The sequence below is a fragment of the Macrobrachium nipponense genome, chromosome 10 (assembly GCF_015104395.2).
Source record: "Macrobrachium nipponense isolate FS-2020 chromosome 10, ASM1510439v2, whole genome shotgun sequence".
In the NCBI taxonomy this organism is placed as follows: Eukaryota; Metazoa; Arthropoda; class Malacostraca; order Decapoda; family Palaemonidae; genus Macrobrachium; species Macrobrachium nipponense.
The window spans coordinates 77,397,280-77,422,166 of NC_087204.1; the positions used below are offsets into that span (position 1 = coordinate 77,397,280).

General features: G+C 42.5%; 1 protein-coding gene across 5 annotated transcripts in view; it reads left to right on the forward strand.

The window, feature by feature from the left end:
- The first annotated feature begins 2,397 nt into the window (after positions 1–2,397).
- The window catches only part of LOC135223706 (protein-lysine N-methyltransferase EEF2KMT-like), a 76,767-nt gene continuing 54,277 nt past the window's right edge, over positions 2,398–24,887 (forward strand). For 3 of the 5 annotated variants that reach the window (XM_064262429.1, XM_064262431.1, XM_064262433.1), the window contains exons 1-2: positions 2,398–2,551; positions 7,799–7,948. In XM_064262429.1, the coding sequence (XP_064118499.1) occupies positions 7,868–7,948 (81 nt within the window). In that variant the 5' untranslated portion in view covers positions 2,398–2,551; positions 7,799–7,867. The remainder of the gene's footprint in view (positions 2,552–7,798; positions 7,949–24,887) is intronic. The other 2 variants (XM_064262430.1, XM_064262432.1) reach the window with 2 other exon arrangements.

Genomic DNA, 24,887 nt, shown 5'->3' on the forward strand with positions numbered 1-24,887 from the left:
ATACCTATATCCATACCATATCTATTCCATACCCATACCATAGCCCTAGCCATACCTGTACCATACCGATACCAATATCCATTTCTGTACCATAACCATTCCCATATTCATATCGGATCATACCCATACCTTATTAGTACCACATCCACACCTATACCCATACCCATTCCTGTACCTTACCCATATCTGTACCATACCCATACTTGGTTCTTACTGGAAGTGTGTTCTATGCTTGACTATCAATCTGGTAACTCGAGTTCGCCTTCCGCCCATCGTACCATCAGAGGAATGTATTCATGGTGATTAGAAATACCTTTCTTGATATAACGTGGTTCGGATCCCGTTGCTAAGAAACCAACTGGTTCCTAGCCACGTAAGAAAAAAAAAAAAAAAAAAAAAAAAAACCCCCCCCCCCTCAAAAAAAAAAAAAAAAAAAAAAAAAAAAAAAAATCCAATCCTTCGGGGCAGCTCTAGGAGAGCTTTTAACCAATTCAATGGTCTGGTAAAACTAAGATATACTTATTTTTATACCTATACCTGCCCCATATCCATATCATACCCACATCCATACCACCCCCATACCTATATCCATTCCACACCCATACCAGTACCGTAACCATACCCATACTGATACCAATACCCATATCCGTACCATATGACAACTTCACTGGAAATTGTCTTTGGCACAGATTGAATGGCACATTGGTACCAAGACTTGGCAAACTTTGAGATCAGTCAAATTAAGATAAAAAAAAAAGAGAGAGAGAACACATCAGTGGAAAGAGGAAGACACGCAATTGCACAAGGTGTAAAATGGAGATTCTAAGAAATTCTCCCTACCTTCCACAAGAAGTTGAAATAGACTATTTACAAACCACTTGTGGGCCCTCCTTTACAAGATAATCATAAATTTTACCAAGTTACACATGTTTTTTCTAATAACTAACTTAATTTAATTTTGTAAAATTATAACAGATAGAAACTTATATCAGTAACAAATTCTGAGTATATTTGTAAAATATTTAGATAAATTTACTGAGATCTGATATACAGCAACGTTTTTGGATTATACATGTTTTTCATAGCCTTTCTTTGTAAAATTTCAATTATAACTGACATACTATCATAAAAGAGAAGAACTAAAACCAGCAGCAATCCCTGGGTATATTTTTATGGTCAAATAAATATAAAGAAGTCATGTGAGAGAGAAAGAGAGAGATACTACATACCCCCTTAAAATCAAGTATTACAACTGAATCGTGAGATGCTTAGAATTGGGGAGCTGAGCCAGTCTAAAAGTTGCCATTAGTAAATTTATGGGCTATTGAAGTAATGGAACCTCTTTCCTGTCAAATTTCTCCAAATCGATGGTACTCGTATGTGATTATCCGTCCATTTTGAAAGAGAGTGCATCTTCGTATTCAAAATTTATTTTGAATACGAAATTTTGTAGATATCAGGGTCCTGGAGCCGCAGAAAGGCAGCCACGCTGACACAAAAAGGCAGCCAAGGAAATAGATATAATAGATGTAAGAATCAACGATAACTATTAATAATTCATATATAAAATAAATATGTGAAACTGTCATAAAGTCCGTACCATGGTCCGCATATTCGGGAATATAAATCGAAGACAGCGGAATGTCACTGGAAAGACAATGATTAGCCCTGTCAATAGAAATTAAAGCCGACTGTTCTCAGTTTTGACTTGCCATTGTCAGAAAATAAACAGTGAAACGTGATGGATCATAACACAACTTTCCACCAGAGGACTTGAAAACAATATTGATTAAATCAGGCAGGATAAAGGCAACTTTAATACAAACTCTTGTAAAGTCTTCCTCAATTGTGACTACCATCTTGTTCCCTAACGTACTTATTAGAAACAAAAGGGAACTCTCTGCTTGATTATGTATATAACTGAAAGCACACAAAAAAATACATTATAAAAAATATTTATTTTCTGACTTTATTGCCCAGCATACAATGAGATCAGAAATAGATATAGTTTTGTGCAGCAGCCATATCAGGAAAATAAAGAGGAATTGATAGCTAATAATTCTTATTTGTAGATCTACTGAGGGGACAAGTAGAAAATAAGAAAGAATTTCTAAAAAGAATTACGATATTACAGAGAAAAGAAACTCAAACACAAAGGAGGAATAAAACAAACAAGGGAACACTTTTAAAAGAATATCTCATCTACTACTACTACTACAACTGAGAAGCTAGTATTGTTCAGCACAAAAATATACATGTTGACGACTACAATTTAATTTTAGTAAATTTTCAATAATATAAAGTTCTTGATACTGGAATTTTACATCGAATGATCCAATTTTGCATTACATTATTCTTCATGCAGCTATCTTATTCTTCTAACATACATTGATTTAACAGCTTTCTTTCTTTAGTGAACGCCCCCACCCTTACCACTACCTTTTTGTTTACATTCTAGCACGTTAACTGCTGGCCCTATAAGGCTAGAATAAGCCAGCTGACGAAAAAATTCAACTCTTAATAATAAAAGCTGGACGGAAGATCTTAAAAGGTAGGCCTAGCTAGTGATAGATTCACCATAGTTTTTAACTTGTCATCGTAATATGGTGTCCTGAAAGCCAAAATGAAAGATGTTACCTTGCCTAGCTAGCTACTGCTACTAGGGTAAAAAACCGCTTGGTACAGGGGTGAACCATGTACGATCAATGTGTACAATCCCAAGAAAAGTACATTATAACGCGTCCTGACGCAAGAGTAGAGGTCTTTAGCTCCGTTTCTCACCAACAACAAGTCGCGACTGATGCCCATCTCCGATGTCAGGACGCGTTAGGTATAGGGCTAATGTACTTTTTTTGGGGTTGTACACATTGATCGTACATGGTCCACCTCTGTATCATGCGGTTTTTTGCCTACTAGCTACTAGGCCTAGCTACCTAGGTAAACTACGCCTACTTGGAACCGAAAATACAGATTAGCCAGCCTATATTTGGTTACTACCTACAATGATACAAAGTCGAACTTGCATGACCCGATTTAGAAAAAAAACTAATAGTACTAAGAAATACTGAAATAGGGTAAAGCACCGCTGTGCTGGCAGGCAAACACCTGTGCCGTTGCACGGTCCCTTCCCAAAAAATAACTAGCACTTCCAGTATCCTGAATTAGGGTAAACAACCAAGTGGACCGACCAACTCACTGACTACCACCCTCCGAAAAAGTACTTTAACACGTCCTGACACTGGAGATGGTTATCAGTCATGAGTTGTTGGTGGTGATAACGGAGCTCAAGACCTCTAGCCTACTCTCCTTTTGAAGTAGGGTAAACAACCGCATGGACTGGCCCAACAACACCGACAGTCACTGCATGCCACCCTCCGAAAAAGTACTTATAATGCGTCCTGACACCGGAGATGGGCATCAGTCACGACTTCCTGTTGGTGAGACATGGAGCTAGAGACCTCTACTCTCCTTTCGAAGTAAGTATTTTCATCAAAGTTAGAAATTAAGGCCAAATTTAAAGCTTTAAACAGAGGGTAGTGAAAAGGGTGGCTAATGCAGTGCAAATCTCACCAAAACGCTTTCGAAATTTTTACTTACGCTTAAATATTTTAGAAGATTGACGCCATCTTGATGTTTGCGGGGTCGCTTGTGTCAACAAACTTCCCATTTCCTGTGATAAATCCGCACACCACTTGAACCCATAGACGCTGGGGCACTTTCATCACAACAATCGGAACACGGTCCCTAACCACGACGTTTTTAAGGAAACTACTGTTTTGATAGAAGAAGACAACGAAGCTTGCACTAGATAATTATTTCAATAAATAGTAAAACATCAATATTTTACATATTTATGATGATTAATTTGAAAATATTCGTTATTGAAAAAGTAACTCGATTCTGACTCAAATTTAAGTAATTATTTTTCGGAATTAGAATGTTCTTTTAAGTCCTGTATTATGACGTCATGACATCTTAACTTTCATACCTATTGTAAATGAATTGCTATACTCAACTTTCTTGCAGAACAGTTTACCAGTTATTCATGCAGATTGTTATCAGCTATTCATGTAATTGTTATAATCGTAATGCCCATATATATCTTTATTATTTACTTGTGTGACGCAATCGCTTTTACTCCCTGGGCCTCGTTTGTTTTCGCACCATAAGAAATTGTATTGTTGTATCACCAATTAAATATCGAGTGAAACAAGTGACTGTTTGACGGATCAATGTCCGCACAGCGGTGCTTTACCCTAACTATGGGAGGGCTGAGCTAGTTTTGACCAGCCCTGTCTAGGTTAGGCTAAGACTCACAATAGACACTAGGGGTATGTTTTTGTGCTGGAATGGTTTAAAATGCGCATTAGCAGACTAAAAAGGAAATAGTTTGTTCAGGTCTAGGTTATAATCAGTCACAAAACACTACTAAGTATAGGTACCATCTTCAGAGAAATTCAGCTTAACATAGGGTAAAATACCGAATGGTCAGCCTCTACCATAGTGTGACCACCTTCCTGAAAAAGTACTTTAACACGCCCCGTAACACAGGATAGACATTATTCAAGAGCCTGTGTCCGTTGAAGCATCACCTCGAGACCTCTACTTTCCTCTTGAAGTAGTTTTTTTCTCGCAAGTCACAAATTAAAGCCATAATTTCCCATTTTTTGAAAGGTGGTTGCGCTATGGTAGAGGCCGGCCATTCAGTATTGTACCCTACTACGTCCCTCACCCCCAAACCTTCCTTAAGAGGCTGTGTCCATACCTGAATGGAGTGGAGAACTGATCACCCCAACCCACCTAATCTGACCTAGATCACTATAGCCTAAGTCATAGTATGGTAATTCTAAGTTATGATGGTGCTCCTGCTCTTACCTTGGAAATTGATTTTTCCTATAGTGTTATACAAATATGCATCCCTACCTTAACTTTCCTACCCAGGTCGCACCTTAGGCAACGAGTCTTTACTTGGCTAACTTGACTTAGACTGCCATACCTAAATAAAAAAAGTGATCTAGACTGCCATAAATCAGAGAAGTGAAGTACAGAAATTCTTATCCAAACTCATGCACATTGGTCTCTAATTCTCCATTAGCATATCCCTCAAGGAGGTTCATCTTTACAAGGTGTGATACATATTGAAATAGAAGTTTGCCTATGTCAGAGAGGTGATATGTACACAACGAGAAAACAGTTGCAAGAATGACTTTTTAATGGAAAACTGTAGAATGACTCTAAACATGTGAGTTGAAGAGAAGAACCTCATCCATTAGAAGCTGAGAACAAATTTTTCATATGACTGTGCTTGCCCATGTTTGCTTACCTAATGTTTTTGGAGTTGTTCTATCTGTTTTATGAATGTGAAAAATGCCAACGGCTGTCAGTGTTAATTTATTAGTACAGTAGGTCCCCGGGTTACGACGGCTCCGGCTTACGACGTTCCGAGGTTACAACGCTTTTTCTTAAATATTCATTGAAAAATCCGCCCTGGGTTACGACGTTTGTTCCGACGTTACGACGTTGACGCTTCCGACGCTCCAAGTTAACGACGCTTTTAAAAAACGCATACTATGATAAAAATCCTTTATAGTTTAGCACAGTATATTAATAAAAATAAGTTTCTGGGTAGATTACAACAAAAATTTTGAGGTTATGATGATTTTCGACACTTTTTATGTCATATTTTTCTATGTTTTCTAGTGACGCCTCATACACGGAACTAGTTTCCGAGCGAATGAATACATACTAGCTTGCGATGCGCAAAGTTTACATATAACAGTCCAAAAGCGCAAATAATGAAAAAATCATTGCTTGTTTCCAGTAATAATAACAAAACAAAATTTCTGGTTAGATTACAACGCAAATTCCAAGTATCCAAAGAGAGACATTATCCAGTATAATTTGATGAGAGAGAGAGAGAGAGAGAGAGAGAGAGAGAGAGAGAGAGAGAGAGAGAGAGAGAGAGAGAGCGTCTTCCTTACGCTCCGAGTTAAGGACAGAGAGGTGTTCGTTTCATTAAACGGCCTCTGACTCATGCCAGTAAATGTTTTGTTGATACTAATAATATAAGCCTATTTAAAGATACGTTTACTTTAATTAGTCTATATGATACGTAAATAGTAATCAACTGCTCTTGTAGCCCTCAAGATTTGGCAAAACAAAGTATCCAAAGAGAGAGATTATCCAGTACACTGGAACCTTGACATACGAATTTAATTTGTTCCGTTACCATCGTCGTATATCAAAACAGTTGTATCTCAAAGCATTTTTTCCCATTTAAAATAATGTAATATGTATTATCCGTTCTAGCGCTATGAAACCACACCTAAACACAGCTATATTACATATAATATACACAATTTATACACAAATAAATGAGTAATAACACACATAATGATAAAATAACATAGCAATGTGATAAATGATAATAAATGTTAATAAAATCAATAAAAAAAAGAAAGGAATTTTACTTACCACAACGAAAGATGACGTGAGGTAGGGAAGGGTGGCAGGGAACGATTTGTTCTCGTTTTTCTTTACGTATGTACACTAATAACTACGTAATAAACACAAATGAAATAACATTGCTAAACTAATTTTTATTTATTTTTTTTAATCAGTTCATAGTTTAGAAATAATGGTTGTGCCTTTGGAAGGTTTTTATAGCTTCCTTCTGCTTGATGATCGTGGATATTGTAGAAGGATTTCGACCATACTCGTTTGCCAAATCGACGATACGAATGCCACGTTCATGCTTTGCTATAATTTCATATTTTGCTTCCATCGAAATAATTTTCTTGGTTTTTTTCTTATCACCTGCTTTGTCTTTAGCTTTGAGACCCATGGTTAATAATAAAATAGACAAAATAACACGAAAAATAGGCACAAAGACAACGAACTAAACAACAACGTGTTAACGATGCAGCACCAACAAACAAAAAGACTGAACGCCATGTATCGGTCGCGCCCTATAACAAACTATCACTCATCGCAAAATCGTATCTCAAATATTTAGTTGTATATCAAAGCATATATTTTCGCAAATTTTCTGTTCTATCTCAAAACATTCGTATATTAGGGCAATCGTATGTCAAGGTTCCAGTGTAATTTGATCAGAGAGAGAGAGAGAGAGAGAGAGAGAGAGAGAGAGAGAGAGAGAGAGAGAGAGAGAGAGAGAGAGAGAGAGAGGCATCTTGGCAACAATGGTCTTGAGGATTGACGTAACGTTTATTTTCTGAACAGATAGGACAGAGAAGTGTTCGTTTCATTAAACGGCCTCTGACTCATGCCAGTAAATGTTTTGTTGATACTAATATATAAGCCTATTTAAAGATACGTTTACTTTAATTAGTCTATATGATACGTAAATAGTAATCAACTGTTCTTGTAGCCCTCAAGATTTGGCAAAATCACTCCAGGTTGTACATAAAACTTCAAGAATGTAGTGTCACCAGAGGATTACAATAGTTTTTAACTTCAAGAACCAGCATTTTTTTATGAAAATAACTCCAGGTTGTACATAAAACTACAGGAAACAATATGTAGTGTAACCAAAGGATTACAAGTAAGGTTTTTATAACTTTTTATTAGTTTAAGACATATTTCCAAACGTCGTTCTGGCTTACGACGATTTTCGGGTTACGACGCGTCTCAAGAACGGAACCCCCGTTGTAACCCGGGGACTGCCTGTACTTAGGCCATTTGAATTCATGAATAAATAAAATTTGTAAATTAGGAATACTGCATTTTTGCTGACTACTTTTATATTTTTTTCTGACTACTTTTATATTTTTTTCAGAAGAATGATCAACATAAATGTGAATAAAACTGAAAGAGGATATCATAAGAAGATATTAACGGTTTTAAAATGACTGCAATGACGGAGGAAATTCAAAAACTCTCCAAAAGGTTTTTGAAAATGTACCCAGTGAAGGATATAGATTTAAAGGTAAAACTTATTTTTAGCCTGTACCTTACATTGCGGCCTTATCACTGAATGACAGGAAAAATTTTATCTAAACTTTATTCCTATTAATGTGATATGTATTACCTTATATGTTCTTAGAAGACACAGACCCACTATTTTATAAAAACAGGAGAAAACATGTAGTAATTATTTAAATGAAGCAGCAGCCCACTGGGATGCAACATCTGTGCTCACTATAAACAACTCTCCAATTTGTTCATGAAACTTACCTGTCAGATATATATATAGCTGTATTTTCTGAAGTCCGACAGAATTTTAAAAACTTCCGACACACGCAGTGGTCGGCCAGGTGTTAGTACCCATTCCCGCCGCTGGGAGGCGGGTATCAGGAACCATTCCCATTTTCTATTCATAATTTTTCTGTCGCCGGTGCTGGAAACACCTGTTTCCAGTACCTCCGTCTTAGATTTTGGAAACTTCATTGCCGCTAAGTATCCTAATTGTCTTTTAATTTATTTACTTGGATTTGTGGCTAGACATACGCTATCTTAAATTGATTTGAATTTGATTCATTTTTGCATAAGATATCTGAATCTAGTTAGGCTAGTTTCAGAGGGTGTTGTCTGCAAAGATAGGGTGTGGCTACCGAAAGCTTCGGTAGATCCGCACTTGGTATGCACGAGGGGTATGAGTCTTGCTTCTTTGTTGAGATTTGTCATGTAAGGGGAGTGTGAGACTTTGTCTAATTCCGTAAGGAAGACGTATGTACGCAATTAATCAGTAAACATGTCTAATTCCGTAAGGAAAACGTATGATTCGTATGTACGCAATTAATCAGTAAACAAAAGTCAGGGTAGTGAACCTGCTAACCTTCCTGTAGATTTTTTTTTTTTTTTTTTTTTTTTTTTTTTTTTTTTTTTTTTTTTTTGCCTAACCCTGTAGTATGGCCTACGGGTTATGAATATGTCTGCGAGAGGTGATCGCTCTCCTTCATTGTTGTGAAGAGTGCTACTTCTGTTATTGTTTCTCATAACCCTGTAATGTTGCCTTCGGGCCCTAAACAGTGTCTGTAGAGGTTATTGCCCTTTCTCTAATACTCTTTCGATTCGTATCTTAGAATCGAAAGTGCTTGCTTTAGAGAGCAATAGCGAAGTGGCTAAGTGCAGTGACAGTGCCCCTTGTGTAGTGGAGGGTGCGTCAGATCGGCCTTATTTCGCCTCTAGGCCGGGACCTCTGCTTGACTCCCAGGACCCGGGGAGAGAGCATGTCGAAAGCCGAAGGAGGGTTACGAGGAACCCCCACCGATCTGGCGTGCCTTCGGCAGTTTCTGATGAAAATCCCCAGACTGCCTAAGTGGGTGCACGTGCACGAATCCTGAAGGATTGCTTCTCGTCCTCCGAAGCGTCCTCCCCGCGCAGGGGTTGGAGCTTTCGGAAGGACTCGCGCCCTCTAAATAGAAGTTTGTTCATGAAACTTACCTGTCAGATATATATATAGCTGTATTCTCCGAAGTCCGACAGAATTTCAAAACTCCCGGCACACGCAGTGGGCGGCCAGGTGGTTAGTACCCATTCCCGCCGCTGGGAGGCGGATATCAGGAATCATTCCCATTTTCTATTCAGATTTTTCTCTGTCGCGGTAGTGAAAACACCTGTTTCCATTACCTCCGCCTAGGATTTTGAAACTTCATTAGCCGCTTAAGTATCCTACTTATTTTTTTGAATGATTGACTTGGATTTGTGGCTAGGCATACGCTATCATAAATTAATTAAAATTTTTTCATTGCATATGATGTCTGAATCTAGTTAGCCTAGTTTCAGACTTTGTTGTCTGCAACGGGTAAGGGGAGGCTACCGAAACCTTCGGTAGACACTCGCTTAGTATACATGACGTTTACATGTGTCTTTGTTGAGAGATCAATGTAATTAGTGTAATGTTGACTGATTCCGAAAGAGACGTATAATTCGTATGTACGCAAATTAGAGCGTGATAGAATCAGGAGGTCTTCCTCCACAGTAACAGAAGTTAGGATAATGAACCTACTAACCTCCAGTAGACTTATTTTGCCTAACCCTGTGGTATGGCTTACGGGCCTAGAGGGAGTCTGTGAGAAGTAATCCCCTTTCTATTATGGTGGATTACATCAAGTAAGCTTGAAAAAGTGCTCGCTCTCCAATCAGTGTGTGAGTGTAGTGATGTTGATTTTGCCCCTAGTGTTGTGGAGGGGGCGTCAGATCGGTCCTATAACGCCTCTAGGTCTAAACCTCTGTCGGACTCCCAGGACCAGGGAGGGGGCAAGTTGAAAACCGAAGGAGGGTTACGGGAACCCCCCCACCGATCTGGCGTCCCTTCGGCAGGATAAGGCTGCCAACGATCGTGCACGTGCACGAATCATGAAAGATTGCTTCTCGTCCTCCGAGGCGTCCTCCACCCCGCAAGGTTGGAGCTCTCGAAAGGACTCGCGCCCTCTAAAAAAGAAGCTTCAGAGAAGAGGATGCTTCACGTCCTCTCTCTCGTCAGGATGGAGCGTCAGAGTACTGATCTGGCGTCCCTTCGGGCTTGACTTAATATCGATAAGCGTGACAAAGACGCAAAATGTCGCACAGGCGGCTGTCGTCTTGGTCAAGAGATTAAAAAATGTCCTTAAGGCAGGACCCTCACAAGGACGCCTTTCGAGACATTCAACGCTCTATCGAGAGGAAGGAACGTCTTTACTCGTGTAGCAAGGATTGTTTTCTTGCTTTCCAAGACGCTCCACCTTCACAATTTGCCTCATCGAAGGCCAGGAAGGCCCCTGGCTTCGTTAAGATGGCCACTTCGCTCTCTGCGAAGAGAGCGTTTAAGAGAGTCCAGGATTGGATGGATTTCAAGGAAGGTTAAAGGGAAGACTTCGTTTGCACTTCCTCCATCTAGACTGAAAGGGAGAGCTGGGATCTGGTACGAAACAGGAGAAGAAGCAGGATTGAAAGCACCGTCTTCTTCTCAAGGAGATTTCGCCAATTTGGTGGACGCTCCAAGGAGGTCTTATTTGTCATCGGCTAAGGTTTCCTCCTCCCCTCATGGCGCTATGTATACGTTATGTGACGTTCGCTTTACTACGAAACGGGATATTGTTCAAGCTCATAAGCTTGACGTTCCGGCAAGCTGATTGCATAGTCAAACAGCTCGCCAAGAAGCATCTTACTCGTCCCTAAGGGACGCTCTGTCAGCGGACAGAGATGACACTGGACAGACTATCCTAGTTTTCGACAGGAGAAGGGCAAAGAATTCCTCATACCCAAGAACACACAGGCGTCCTTTTAAATGCCCTTCTGCAGTGTCGATGAGCGTGACAAAGACGCAAGATGTCGCACAGCCGGCCGTCGTTTTGTTTTTTGTCAAGAGGGGACGAACGTCCTTAAGACTCGTCCTGATGACGATCACCGTACTTATGCTAGGACGCTCGCGTTCTATGAGCGGCCCTCCCCTCGCCAGGAAGCCTCTCAAGTTACTCGTGTTGACGCACGTCATTCACTATGACGCTTCCCTTGATGTTCGTCGCTTCTATTCCGGACGCTCTTCAAGATTGATAAGCTTTTTGGAAGACGCTCGATGTCTTACACATCTGGACGCTCGCCAGGACGCTAGCGAGGACGCTTTTGAAGACGCTCGGCATCCTACACGTCATGACGCTCGGTAGAGCACTTGCCAGGACGTTCTTCAGAACGATAGGCGTCCTACGCATCAAGACGTTCGGCAGGATTCCTGCAAGAACGCTCTTCAAGAGGGCGTCGTCGAAGTAGAGGAAGGAGTTTGGTCTCGTCAAGATGTCTACTTCGCTTTCTACGAAGGGAGCGTTCAATAGAATCCATCACTTGATGAATTCCAGGAAAACTGTAAGCAGATTTCGGTGTCATAAAACGCTTGTCTGCTTTCGGGATTGCGCTGCTGAAGGGGAACATTAAGGTCCTTCCTGTCGTAGCCCCAGTCTAATCAGGAATCCTGCTCCTTCCTCGATTTCTGCTGGGAATCGGGAAGGCTATATGCTCGAATTCCTGGATTACTTTCCGTCATGCAATTGGGTTAGTTCTCATTGACAAAGTTCTTAATAACATTTATCGCATAAGCGGATAAGTAACAAAATTCGAAAGAGCTCTCATTCATTAGTCAGAGGCTCATCCAGAAAAAGACTTATAGACTACGTCCATGAAGTCTTATGTCAAATATCATAAGAAGCTTGAACTTTCCTTTTCGATCTTCGGTTCTCACTTGAGGATTTCCATTTGAATAATATTATTCCTTTTCTTGGCAAAGAGAATGAAGACAGTCGATTTCCATTCTCTCTCTCTTCCTCGTCGAGGAAAGAATGTAGTAGAGAATTAGATGTTCAAGTGACTGCAATACCTATGTATTTTATCTTCGCGTCATATTACTAATGTAAAGTTCAAGTCATATACGCATATCGTAGTTACCTCTACAGATGGCAACCGTAAGGACTGTTATTTTAAGTGTATTTAATCGGTCCTTCCTGCAAACTTCCAGGAGTTTCCGGTGTAAGGACAATGCTTGAAGGTATTGTTACAACAACACCAACTCAGCTTCTGCATGTAGCGAATTATGTTTCGCTTAAATATGCCTGCTTGAGAATTTTCTTATGATCGATAATAGTAACGAACCTATTCCTTCGTAGAAGAGAGTAGCTGGTAACTCAGGCAGAATAGTGCGAAACGAGAGGTTGCTGTCAGTGTGGATGACGCAGTATATTTAATCGGTACTCCCGGCAACTTTCCAGGAGTTTCCGATTTAACATTTGGTTAATTGAGCGTAATGTTACGACAACACAAAATCAGCTTCTGTATTAGCCAACTTGAGAGTTTCTGTTCAAATAATGGAAAATCTATTCCTTAGATGAATAGAATAGCTGGCAACTCGGCATAAGACTGCGAGAAGGTGAACATAAGCTGCTGCCTGTAACTGTCACAGTGTCTCACACTGTCACCAACTCAGTGTTAGGTAGCTCGTTGTACTGCTCAGTCGGTTACGTGTCTCTCTCCCGTGGGATTGATTTACGAACCGTATCTCTGCCCTACAATCATGACTTTCGCCTCGGGTTGAGGGGATTTCTGGTAATCATGAATAAACGACTTCCTTTTGCTAAGAAATTTTCAACAGAGATATCTCTTAGACATGTTCGGCGCTGGCTTACCGCACTGTAACAGAATTTCTGTACGAGTCTTACCGCAGCATAGCACTATAGTAATGCTCTCCTGCTTATGCAAAGCGCAGCCTTATTAGGGAAGGAAGCATGCTAGTGAGGAATGGATGAGTCTGCTGGGGACCATTCCTCGCTGGAGAAGCTTGTTCCCTGAATAGACTGCAATTCAGACCTCTACAGTTTTTCCTACGGAGACTGAAAATAAACATCAAAGATCTAGAGATAATTCTAAACGTCTCTCAATGGGTTAAGGATCACCTCAGGTGATACTGAGAGGGAGCCAGGCATCCGGACAGAGGTCCTGGCACATAATCTAAAAGAATTGGAAGCAATTTGGTTGGCTCTCCAGTTCCTCGAAGAGTGAGGTTTTTGGTCGAGTGTCCAAATCATCTCAGATAATTCCGCAGCTCTCTCATATCCCAAGAAAAGAGAGATGGTTATCGGCATAGGCACGGAACGTAACGATCCTTAAGAGGTTCGTTACACGATTGCACGTCCGTGCGGATCTTCTCGATCGACGGCAGCAACTACTGACGTTTGAGTAATCCTCGCTTAGAAGTATGTCGAGAGTTGTGGAGACTTTTGGGGACGCCCTTTCGTAGATTTGCAATATTGAAGACGAAGAAGCTTCCTCTACGTTGCGCCCTTATTCTCGATCCGAGAGCGGTAGCAATAGACGCCATCCTATAGTATGGAATGGGGATAGTTGGTTTAGCCCTTTTCCCCTATTCAAAAGCTTAGGAAATGTAATAAGATAATCGCTGGCGTCAGAGGGAGTGAGAAAGACGCTGATCGCCCCATGTTGGCCTTCGAGAGGCTGGATTCACAGAGGTCACGTCCTTCAGAGAGCACTTTCCAAGGACCCTTCCGAGAGAATCGGTCTACTCTAACAGCCTCACTTCGAGAGGTACCTAAAAATCTCTCCGCTCTGAGTCTGAATGCGTCAGACTGTCAAGAAGCGAGAGGATCTTCAAGATTAATTGCAAGTCTCATTGCCAAAGCAAAGCAGTGCTGCATATTTTGCAGTGTACCAATCGGAGTGGGCCGTTTGTTTCTGGACATAGGGCAGGAAGAATGACTGTTCCTCCACCTCTGACCTCTGTGAATTACTTTACCGCCTTCCCATTCCGTCTGAAGTATGGGATAAGCTAGCAGTCCCAACTATTGTAGAATACGGAAATATGTTGACGGCCTCTAGGCTCAGAGATTCGGATCTGTCAAACAACAAAGCCCTTCACGATCTTTGAGGTCTGTGGAAATCTTGAAATTTGTTCATGAAACTTACCTGTCAGATATATATATAGCTGTATTCTCCGAAGTCCGACAGAATTTCAAAACTCCCGGCACACGCAGTGGGCGGCCAGGTGGTTTAGTACCCATTCCCGCCGCTGGGGAGGCGGATATCAGGAATCATTACCCATTTTCTATTCAGATTTTTCTCTGTCGCTTTGGTAGTGAAAACACCTGTTTCCATTACCTCCGCTAGGATTTTTGAAATTCATAGCCGCTTAAGTATCCTACTTATTCATTTTTGAAGATTGACTTGGATTTGTGGCTAGGCATACGCTATCTAAATTATTAAAATTTTTTCATTGCATATGATGGTCTGAATCTAGTTAGCTAGTTTCAGACTTTGTTGTCTTTTGCAACGGGTAAGGCGGGGAGGCTACCGAAACCTCGGTAGACACTCGCTTAGTTATACATGACGTTTACATGTTTTCTTTGTTGAGAGATAATGTAATTAGTGTAATGTTGACTGATCCGAAAGAGACGTATATTAGTATGTACGCAAATTAGAGCGTGATAGAATCAGGAGGTCTTCTCCACAGTAACAGAAGTTAGGATAATGAACCTACTAACCCTCCAGTAGACTTTATTTGCCTAACCCTGTGGGTATGGCTTACGGGCCTAGAGGGAGGGGTTCTGTGAGAAGTAATCCCCTTTTCTATTATGGTGGATTACATCAAGTAAGCTTGAAAAAGTGCTCGCTCTCCAATCAGTGTGTGAGTGTAGTGATGTTGACATTTTGCCCTAGTGTTGTGGAGGGGGCGTCAGATCGGTCCTATAACCGCCTCTAGGGTCTTAAACCTCTGTCGGACTCCCAGGACCAGGGAGGGGGCAAGTTGAAACGAAGGAGGGTTACGGGAACCCCCCCACCGATCTGGCGTCCCTTCGGCAGGATTCAAGGCCTGACCAAAGATCGTGACGTGCACGAATCATGAAAGATTGCTTCTCGTCCTCCGAGGCGTCCTCCCCGCAAGGTTGGAGCTCTCGAAAGGACTCGCGCCCTCTAAAAAAGAAGCTTCAGAGAAAGAGGAATGCTTCAGTCCTCTCTCCGTCAGGAAGGGAGCGTCAGAGTACTGATCTGGCGTCCCTTCGGCTTGACTTAATATCGATAAGCGTGACAAAGACGCAAAATGCGCAACAGGCGGCTGTCGTCTTGGTCAAGAGATTAAAAAATGTCCTTAAGGCAGGACCCTCACAAGGACGCCTTTCGAGACATTCAACGCTCTATCGAGAGGAAGGAAACGTCTTTACTCGTGTAGCAAGGATTGTTTTCTTGCTTTCCAAGACGCTCCACCTTACAATTTGCCTCACGAAGGCCAGGAAGGCCCCTTGGCTTCGTTAAGATGGCCACTTCGCTCTCTGCGAAGAGAGCGTTTAAGAGAGTCCAGGATTGGCCCCCCCTGGATTCAAGGAAGGTTAAAAGGAAGACTTTCGTTTGGCACTTCCTCATCTAGACTGAAAGGGAGAGCTGGGATCTGGTACGAAACAGGAGAAGAAGCAGGATTGAAAGCACCGTCTTTCTTCCAAGGAGATTTCGCCAATTTGGGTGGACGCTCCAAGGAGGTCTTATTTGTCATCGGCTAAGGTTTCCTCCTCCCCTACTATGGCGCTTATGTATACGTTATGTGACGTTTTCGCTTTACTACGAAACGGGATATTGTTTCAAGCTTCATAAGCTTGACGTCGGCAAGCTTGATTTGCATAGTCAAACAGCTCGCCAAGAAGATCTTATCGTCCCTAAGGGACGCTCTGTCAGCGGACAGAGATGACACTGGACAGACTATCCTAGTTTTCGACAGGAGAAGGGCAAAGAATTCCTCATACCCAAGAACACACAGGCGTCCTTTTAAATGCCTTCTGCAGTGTCGATGAGCGTGACAAGAGCAAGAGTCGCACAGCCGGCGTCGTTTTTGTCAAGAGGGGCGAAGTCCTTAATCGTCCTGATGACGATCACCGTACTTATGCTTAGGACGCTCGCGTTTCATGAGCGGCCTCCCCTCGCCAGGAAAAACCTCTCAAGTTACTCGTGTTGACGAACCGTCATTCACTATGACGCTTCCCTTGATGTTCGTCGCTCTTCTATTCCGGACGCTCTTCAAGATTGATAAGCTTTTTGGAAGACGCTCGATGTATTACATACTGGACGCTCGCCAGGACGCTAGCGAGGACGCTTTTGAAGACGCTCGGCATCCTACACGTCATGACGCTCGGTAGAGCACTTGCCAGGACGTTTCTTCAGAACGATAGGCGTCCTACGCATCAAGACGTTTCGGCAGGATTCCTGCAAGAACGCTCTTCAAGAGGGCGTCGTCGAAGTAGAGGAAGGAGTTTGGTCTCGTCAAGATCTATTCGCTTTCTACGAAGGGAGCGTTCAATAGAATCCATCACTTGATGAATTCCAGGAAAACTGTAAGCAGATTTCGGTGTCATTAAAACGGCCTTGTCTGCTTTCGGGATTGCGCTGCTGAAGGGGAACATTAAGGTCCATACTGTCGTAAGCCCAGTCTCTAATCAGGAATCCTGCTCCTTCCTCGATTTCTGCGGGAATCGGGAAGGCTATATGCTCGAATTCCTGGATTACTTTCCGTCATGCAATTGGGTTAGTCTCATTGACAAAGTCTTAATAACATTTTATCGCATAGCGGATAAGTAACAAAATTTCGAAAGAGGCTCTCATTCATTAGTCAGAGGCTCATCCAGGAAAAAAAGACCTTATAGACTACGTCCATGAAGTCTTATGTCAAATATCATAAGAAGCTTGAACTTTCCTTTTCGATCTTCGGTTCTCACTTGAGGTATTTCCATTTGAATAATATTATTCCTTTTTCTTGGCAAAGATGAATGAAGACAGTCGATTTCCATTCTCTCTCTCTTCCTCGGCGAGGGAAAGAATGGGAGTAGAGAATTAGAGGTTCAAGTGACTGCAATACCTATGTATTTTATCTTCGCGTCTATTATAATGTAAAGTTCAAGTCATATACGCATATCGTAGTTACCTCTACAGATGGCAACGAAAGGACTGTTATTTTAAGTGTATTTAATCGGTCCTTCCTGCAAAACTTCCCAGAGTTTTCGGTGTAAGGACAATGCTTGAAGGTATTGTTACAACAACACCAACTCAGCTTCTGCATGTAGCGAATTATGTTTCGCTATGACTGCTTGAGAAATTTTCTTTTTTATGATCGATAATAGTAACGAACCTATTCCTTCGTAGAAGAGAGTAGCTGGTAACTCAGGCAGAATAGTGCGAAACGAGAGGTTGCTGTCAGTGTGGATGACGCAGTATTTAATCGGTACTCCCGGCAACTTTCCAGGAGTTTCCGATTTAACATTTGGTTAATTGAGCGGTAATGTACGACAACACAAAATCAGCTTTCTGTATTAGCCAACTTGAGAGTTTCTGTTCAAATAATGGAAAATCTATTCCTTAGATGAATAGAATAGCTGGCAACTCGGCATAAGACTGCGAGAAGGTGAACATAAGCTGCTGCCGTAACTGTCACAGTGTCTCACACTGTCACCAAACTCAGTGTTAGGTAGCTCGTTGTACTGCTCAGTCGGTTACGTGTCTCTCCCGTGGGATTGATTTACGAACCGTATCTCTGCCCTACAATCATGACTTTCGCCTCGGGTTGAGGGGATTCTGGTAATCATTGAATAACGACTTCTTTTGCTAAGGAAAATTTTCAACAGAGATATCTCTTAGACATGTTCGGCGCTGCTTACCGCACTGTAACAGAATTCTGTCGAGTCTACGCAGCATAGCACTATAGTAATGCTCTCATGCTTATGCAAAGCGCAGCCTTATTAGGGAAGGAAGCATGCTTAGTGAGGGGAATGGATGAGTCTGCTGGGGGACCATTTCCTCGCTGCTGAGAAGCTTGTTTCCCTGCATAGACTGCAATTCAGACCTAGCTACAGTTTTTCCTACAGGAGAACTGAAATAACATCAAAGATCTAGAGATAATCTAAAACGTCCTCTCAATGGGTAAGGATCACCTCAGGTGATACTGAGAGGGAGCCAGGCATCCGGACAGAGGTCCTGGCACATAATCTAAAAGAATGGAAGCAATTTGGTTGGCTCTCCAGTTCCTCGAAGAGTGAGGTTTTGGTCGAGTGGTCCAAATCATCTCAGATAATCCGCAGCTCTCATATCCCAAGAAAAGAGAGATGGTATCGGCATAGCACGGAACGTAACGATCCTTAAGAGGTTCGTTACACGATTGCACGTCCGTCGGATCTTCTTCGATCGACCGGCAGCAACTACTGACGTTTGAGTAATCCTCGCTTAGAAGTTATGTCGAGAGTTGTGGAGACTTTGGGAACCGTCCTTTCGTAGATTTTGCAAATATGAGAAGAAGAAGCTTCCTCTACGTTGCGCCCTTATTATCGATCCGAGAGCGGTAGCAATAGACGCCATTCTATAGTATGGAATGGGGATAGTTGGTTAGCCCTTTTCCCCTATTCAAAGCTTAGGAAATGTAATAAGATAATCGCTGGCGTCAGAGGGAGTGAGAAAGACGCTGATCCAGCCCCCCATGCTTGGCCTCGAGAGGCTGGATTCACAGAGGTTACGTCCTTCAGAGAGCACTTTCCAAGGACCCTTCCCGAGAGAATCGGTCTACTCTAAACAGCCCTCACTTCGAGAGGTACCTAAAAATCTATCCGCTCTGAGTCTGAATGCGTTCAGACTGGCAAGAAGCGAGAGGATCTCAAGATTAATTGCAAGTCTCATTGCCAAAGCAAAGCAGTGCTGCATATTTTTGCAGTGTACCCATCGGAGTGGGCCGTTTCTGGACATAGGGCAGGAAGAATGACTGTTTCCTCCACCTCTGACCTCTGTGAATTACTTACCGCCTTCCCATTCCGTCTGAAGTATGGGATAAGCTAGCAGTCCCAACTATTGTAGAATACGGAAATATGTTTTTGACGGCCTCTAGGCTCAGAGGGGATTCGGATCTGTCAAAAACAACAAAGCCCTTCACGATCTTTGAGGTCTGTGGAAATCTTGAAATTTTTAGAGAAGCTTGGGGGGGGGCCGGCATGGAACTTAGATGTAGTCTGAAGTTCCTGATGTCAAAGCATTTCGAACCTCTCTTTCTGTAAACTTTAATACACGTAACCAGAAAGGCAATTTTCTAAACACTCTAGTTGCAGCAAAGATGGTTAGTGAGGTTTTAGCCATCATCAGAGGTTTTGGCTTTAGAGGACATTAATTCGGTGTCCTCAAGCCTTCCGTTTTCTGCTAAGAACGAAAAACCCGTCTAACCCTTGGCCCAGAGACCTGGAGATCAAGGGGGATGGCACAAAATTATTGGGCAAGAGCCACAGGAGAGTCCTTGTGCCCTGTCGGGACTCTCAGTTTTATCTTGATAAAACTAAAGAAAGTCGAGGTCATTCGGAACATCTGCGGTGTTCCGTAAAAAGACCAGACTTGCCCATGTCGAAGAACGCCCTGGCGTTATTTTTAAGGAGTCTTTCTAAGAGGCTCATTCGTCATGTTTGAACAAAGATTTGAAACCTTTTAAAGTAAATGCTCACGAGGTGAGGGCGCGGCCTCGGAAGCATTTCAACAGAGCATGACTCAGTAATATCCTGAGTGCCACGTTTGAGCGAAGCAACTCTGTGTTCGCTTCACACTCCCGACGGGATGTGAAGACGACATATGAGATCTGCGAGTCGCTAGGACCATACATATCCGTAGAAATATTATTGGAGGCAGGAGAGCAGCACGAATCCTATCCTATAGAAAAAGGGATAGGTGTGCTTTTAACTTTGAAGGGTTGGTCGCTTGAGGCGCATTCCCTTTCGTTAGCCTAGAAGTTATGGGACTAACTTCGATAGGTTAGGTCAGGTGGTGGTTTTAGCTTCGTTGCCCTCACAGTATGGTCAATATGGTCTAGTCACATTGTGGTCACGCTCCCGTTGACAGATCATCTAGAGCGCACCAAATACTACAGGTCACTACCTTGTTGGCAACTCTAGTAAAGCAAAAGCAGACTTCGGTGACAGTAATCAAGAAGTCAGCTATGCTAACAGGTAAGGAATCAAGATGTCAATCATCTGCACTTGAGGTGTTTCCTAATCCTTCTATTCTGTCCCTTCCCACCTCCAATGGTGGGATTCAGCTATATATATATCTGACAGGTAAGTTTCATGAACAAAATGTTATTGTTATGATACAATAAAGTTTGTTCATACTTACCTGGCAGATATATATAATTAAAGTACCCACCCACCTCCCCTCAGGGGACAGTGGTATGAAAAATCTGAATAGAAAATGGGAATGATTCCTGATATCCGCCTCCCAGCGGCGGGAATGGGTACTAACCACCTGGCCGCCCACTGCGGTGCCGACCGAGAAAAATTTTTGAAATTCTGTCGGACTTCGGAGAATACAGCTATATATATATCTGCCAGGTAAGTATGAACAAACTTTATTGTATCATAACAATAACATTTTTTTAGATCGAAGCTTCCGGCATGGAACTTAGATGTAGTCTGAAGTTCCTGATGTCAAAGCATTTCGAACCTCTCCTTTCTGTAAACTTAATACACGTAACCAGAAAGGCTAATTTTCTAACCACTCTAGTTGCAGCAAAGATGGTTAGTGAGGTTTTAGCCATCATCAGAGGTTTTGGCTTTAGAGGACATAATTCGGTGTCCTCTAAGCCTTCCGTTCTTGCTAAGAACGAAAACCCGTCTAACCCTTGGCCCAGAGACCTGGAGATCAAGGGGATGGCACAAATTATTGGGCAAGAGCCACAGAGAGTCCTGTGCCCTGTCGGGACTCTCAAGTTTTATCTTGATAAAACTAAAGAAAGTCGAGGTCATTCGGACAATCTGCGGTGTTCCGTAAAAAGACCAGACTTGCCCATGTCGAAGAACGCCCTGGCGTTATTTTTAAGGAGTCTTTCTAAGAGGCTCATTCGTCATGTTTGAACAAAGATTTGAAACCTTTTAAAGTAAATGCTCACGAGGTGAGGGCGCGGCCTCGGAAGCATTTCAACAGAGCATGACACTCAGTAATATCCTGAGTGCCACGTTTGAGCGAAGCAACTCTGTGTTCGCTTCACACTCCCGACGGGATGTGAAGACGACATATGAGATCTGCGAGTCGCTAGGGACCATACATATCCGTTTAGAAATATTATTGGAGGCAGGAAGCAGCACGAATCCTATCCTATAGAAAAGGGATAGGTGTGCTTTTAACTTTGAAGGGTTTGGTCGCTTGAGGCGCATTCCCTTTCGTTAGCCTAGAAGTTATGGGAACTAACTTCGATAGGTTAGGTCAGGTGGTGGTTTTGGAGCTTCGTTGCCCTCACAGTATGGTCAATATGGTCTAGTCACATTGTGGTCACGCTCCCGTTGACAGATCATACTAGAGCGCACCAACTACACAGGTCACTACTTTGTGGCAACTCTAGTAAAGCAAAAGCAGACTTCGGTGACAGTAATCAAGAAGTCAGCTATGCTAACAGGTAAGGAATCAAGATGTCAATCATCTGCACTTGAGGTGTTTCCTAATCCTTCTATTCTGTCCCTTCCCACCTCCAATGGTGGGATTCAGCTATATATATATCTGACAGGTAAGTTTCATGAACAAAATGTTATTGTTATGATACAATAAAGTTTGTTCATACTTACCTGGCAGATATATATAATTAAAGTACCCACCCACCTCCCCTCAGGGGACAGTGGTATGAAAAATCTGAATAGAAAATGGGAATGATTCCTGATATCCGCCTCCCAGCGGCGGGAATGGGTACTAACCACCTGGCCGCCCACTGCGTGTGCCGGGAGTTTTGAAATTCTGTCGGACTTCGGAGAATACAGCTATATATATATCTGCCAGGTAAGTATGAACAAACTTTATTGTATCATAACAATAACATCTTTATAGAAGAGGACGCTTCACGTCCTCTCTCTCTCGTTATGCGTTCCAGTGAGAAGTAAGAAGGCGAACGTCGCCTGATCACGTGTACGTCTTTCCACCGAGAAATATGAAATAGAAGTCTTAGTAGCAGGACGCTTTTGAGAGCGGACGTCCGAGCTTTGTTTACTGTGAGAATAAGAAGGCGTTCCCTTCGCCAGTCGCCCCCTCGTATTCTCACACGATCAAACCCTTCTCCTGAGACTGTTTCGTGCAGTCGGATTTCTCTCCGAGATGTACTCCGCTTGTTTTGACGCCTGTCAGGAGCGTGACGCTTTTCTGCACGCTTCTTTTGACGCTCGCTTGGACGGGACGTTCGGATGGACGCCAGGCGCGCGCGGGTGCACGCCAAGCGCGCACCAGTGGACACCGAGCGCACGCCAGTGGATACCGAGCGCACTCCGCGCGCGCCAGTGGACGCCGAGCGTGCTTGCTGCTCGGCAGTGGACGCCGAGCGCGCGCGTCAGCGCACGCCAGGTGTGTCGCCTGGCTGAACGTTTCTATTGAACTCTTCAAGCTCTTGTTTACGATTTGGGCCTCAAGAATTTTTACCTCTACCTTCGGTGATACCTTATACCTCACATGCAAAGAATGTGAAGTAAGCAGTGCTTCGGAGGAAGCTTAAAGTGAACAGACAACTTCGTCTTCGAAACCCAGCAAGACCTCGGGTTTCGTGAATTCAAGAGGTCTCTGTCAATATTATATTGCTTTTCGCAAAGGTGGATGGAGTTAAGGAAAGCTCTAGGGAAGATCTCGTTTTCTCTACCACAGTCAAGACTTTGCGATAAGGCAGTTACGGGTTAGGTAAAGGCTCAATGTCCTGCACGTCAGGACTCTCGGCAAAGTTCAGTAGGATTCTTGCAAAGGTACTCATCAAAAGGACGCTCTTCAGGAAAGCGCAAGATAGGACTTCTTTTGCCATACTGCCAATAAATTTTAAGCTTTAGCAGGCTTTAGTTGTGATACGGAGAGGAAGCTGGTTGGAGAATTTCTTCCTCTTCCCCAGGATAATTTTTGCAAGCTTTTTAGCCCATCGGAAAGGGTTTTTCAGATGATAGGTTTTGTTAGTTTCTAGTCGGGACTACGCGCTGCCGAATTGAATATCGTCGTTCTACCTGCCGTAAGCCTAGTCTCTTAACAGGATTCTTGCCCCTTCCTCGTTTGAGACGGGAATCGGAAAAATAAAAATGCTCGACTTCCTGGATTACGTTGTTTTTGTCAATTCAGTGATCTTTCCCCCATTGACAATTATTACTATCGTTTTGTCAAGTAAGTGGGTATCCCCTCATTGACAAAATATCTCTTTGTCCCGTAAAATGGGTTAGTTCTCATTGACAAACATCTCATTAACTTGATATTGCGTAAGCGAATAAGCTCTTGTTGACAAGATTCGGAAGAGCTCTCATTCGTCATTCGCAGACTCGTACAAGAAATAGACTTGTAGACTACGTCAATGAACGCTTATGTCCAATAACATAAGAAGCTTGAGCTGACTGCTTCGATTCTCTTAAGTTTTGTTCATGAAACTTGCCTGTCAGATATGTATGTAGCTGTATTTCCGAATTCAGCTATATATATATATCTGCCAGGTAAGTATGAACAAACTTTATTGTATCATAACAATATCATTTTGCCTTGCGTTATTTTATTTCTGGTTGGTTCAAGTCATATACGCTTGCTGTAGTTACCTCTTCGGATGGCAACCGAGAGGTCTATTGTCTATTTTAAGGACATTTAATCGTTACTACCCTGCAGCTTCCATGGAGTTTCCGATTTATCTTTTACCGTTGTATGGTAGTGTTCTGACGACACAAACGCATCTATATATTTAGCGTTTTCTGTTTCGCTTAAATTATACCAGCTTGAGAGTCTATCTGCTCAAAAAATAACGGACCTATTTCTTCGTAGTAGTAGAGGGTAGCTGGCAACCCAGACATAAAGTTAAGAGACGACATTCGTAAGCTGCTGGCTGCTGCTGTCATGCTGTCTGTCCTCCAGTCCAACCGGGGTTACCGAGCCACCAGTAACAGATCGTGCTCTGTCATGCGCGGTAGGTTACGTCTCTCTCTCTTGAGGATTGACTGACTACCGTATCTCTGTGCTGGCGGTTACGTCTCTCCTGCGGGATTGACTGACTAACTGTATCTCTGTCCTACAATCACGGACTTTAGCCTAAGATTGAAGGGATTTCTTACGTGAATGAATAAACTTGCATTCGTTTTGCCTTACTATGTTCAACAGAGTTATCTCTTAATCCTTTCGGTGCTCGTTACCGCACGGTATAGAACTACGAGTCTACTGCAACATTGCACTTTTATATGCTCTCCTGCTTAGGCAAAACGCAGCCTTATTAGGGAAGTAAGCATACTCGGGGAGGGAATGGATGAGCTTGCTGGGGACCATTTCCTTCCTGAAGAAGTTTGTTTCCCCGAATAGACTGCAATTAAGATCACAGTTTTTTCCTACCGGGAAACAAATATTATTCAAGATCTAGGAATGATTCTGAACACTCTCAGTGCGTCTATCACCTGAGGTGATAGAAAGAA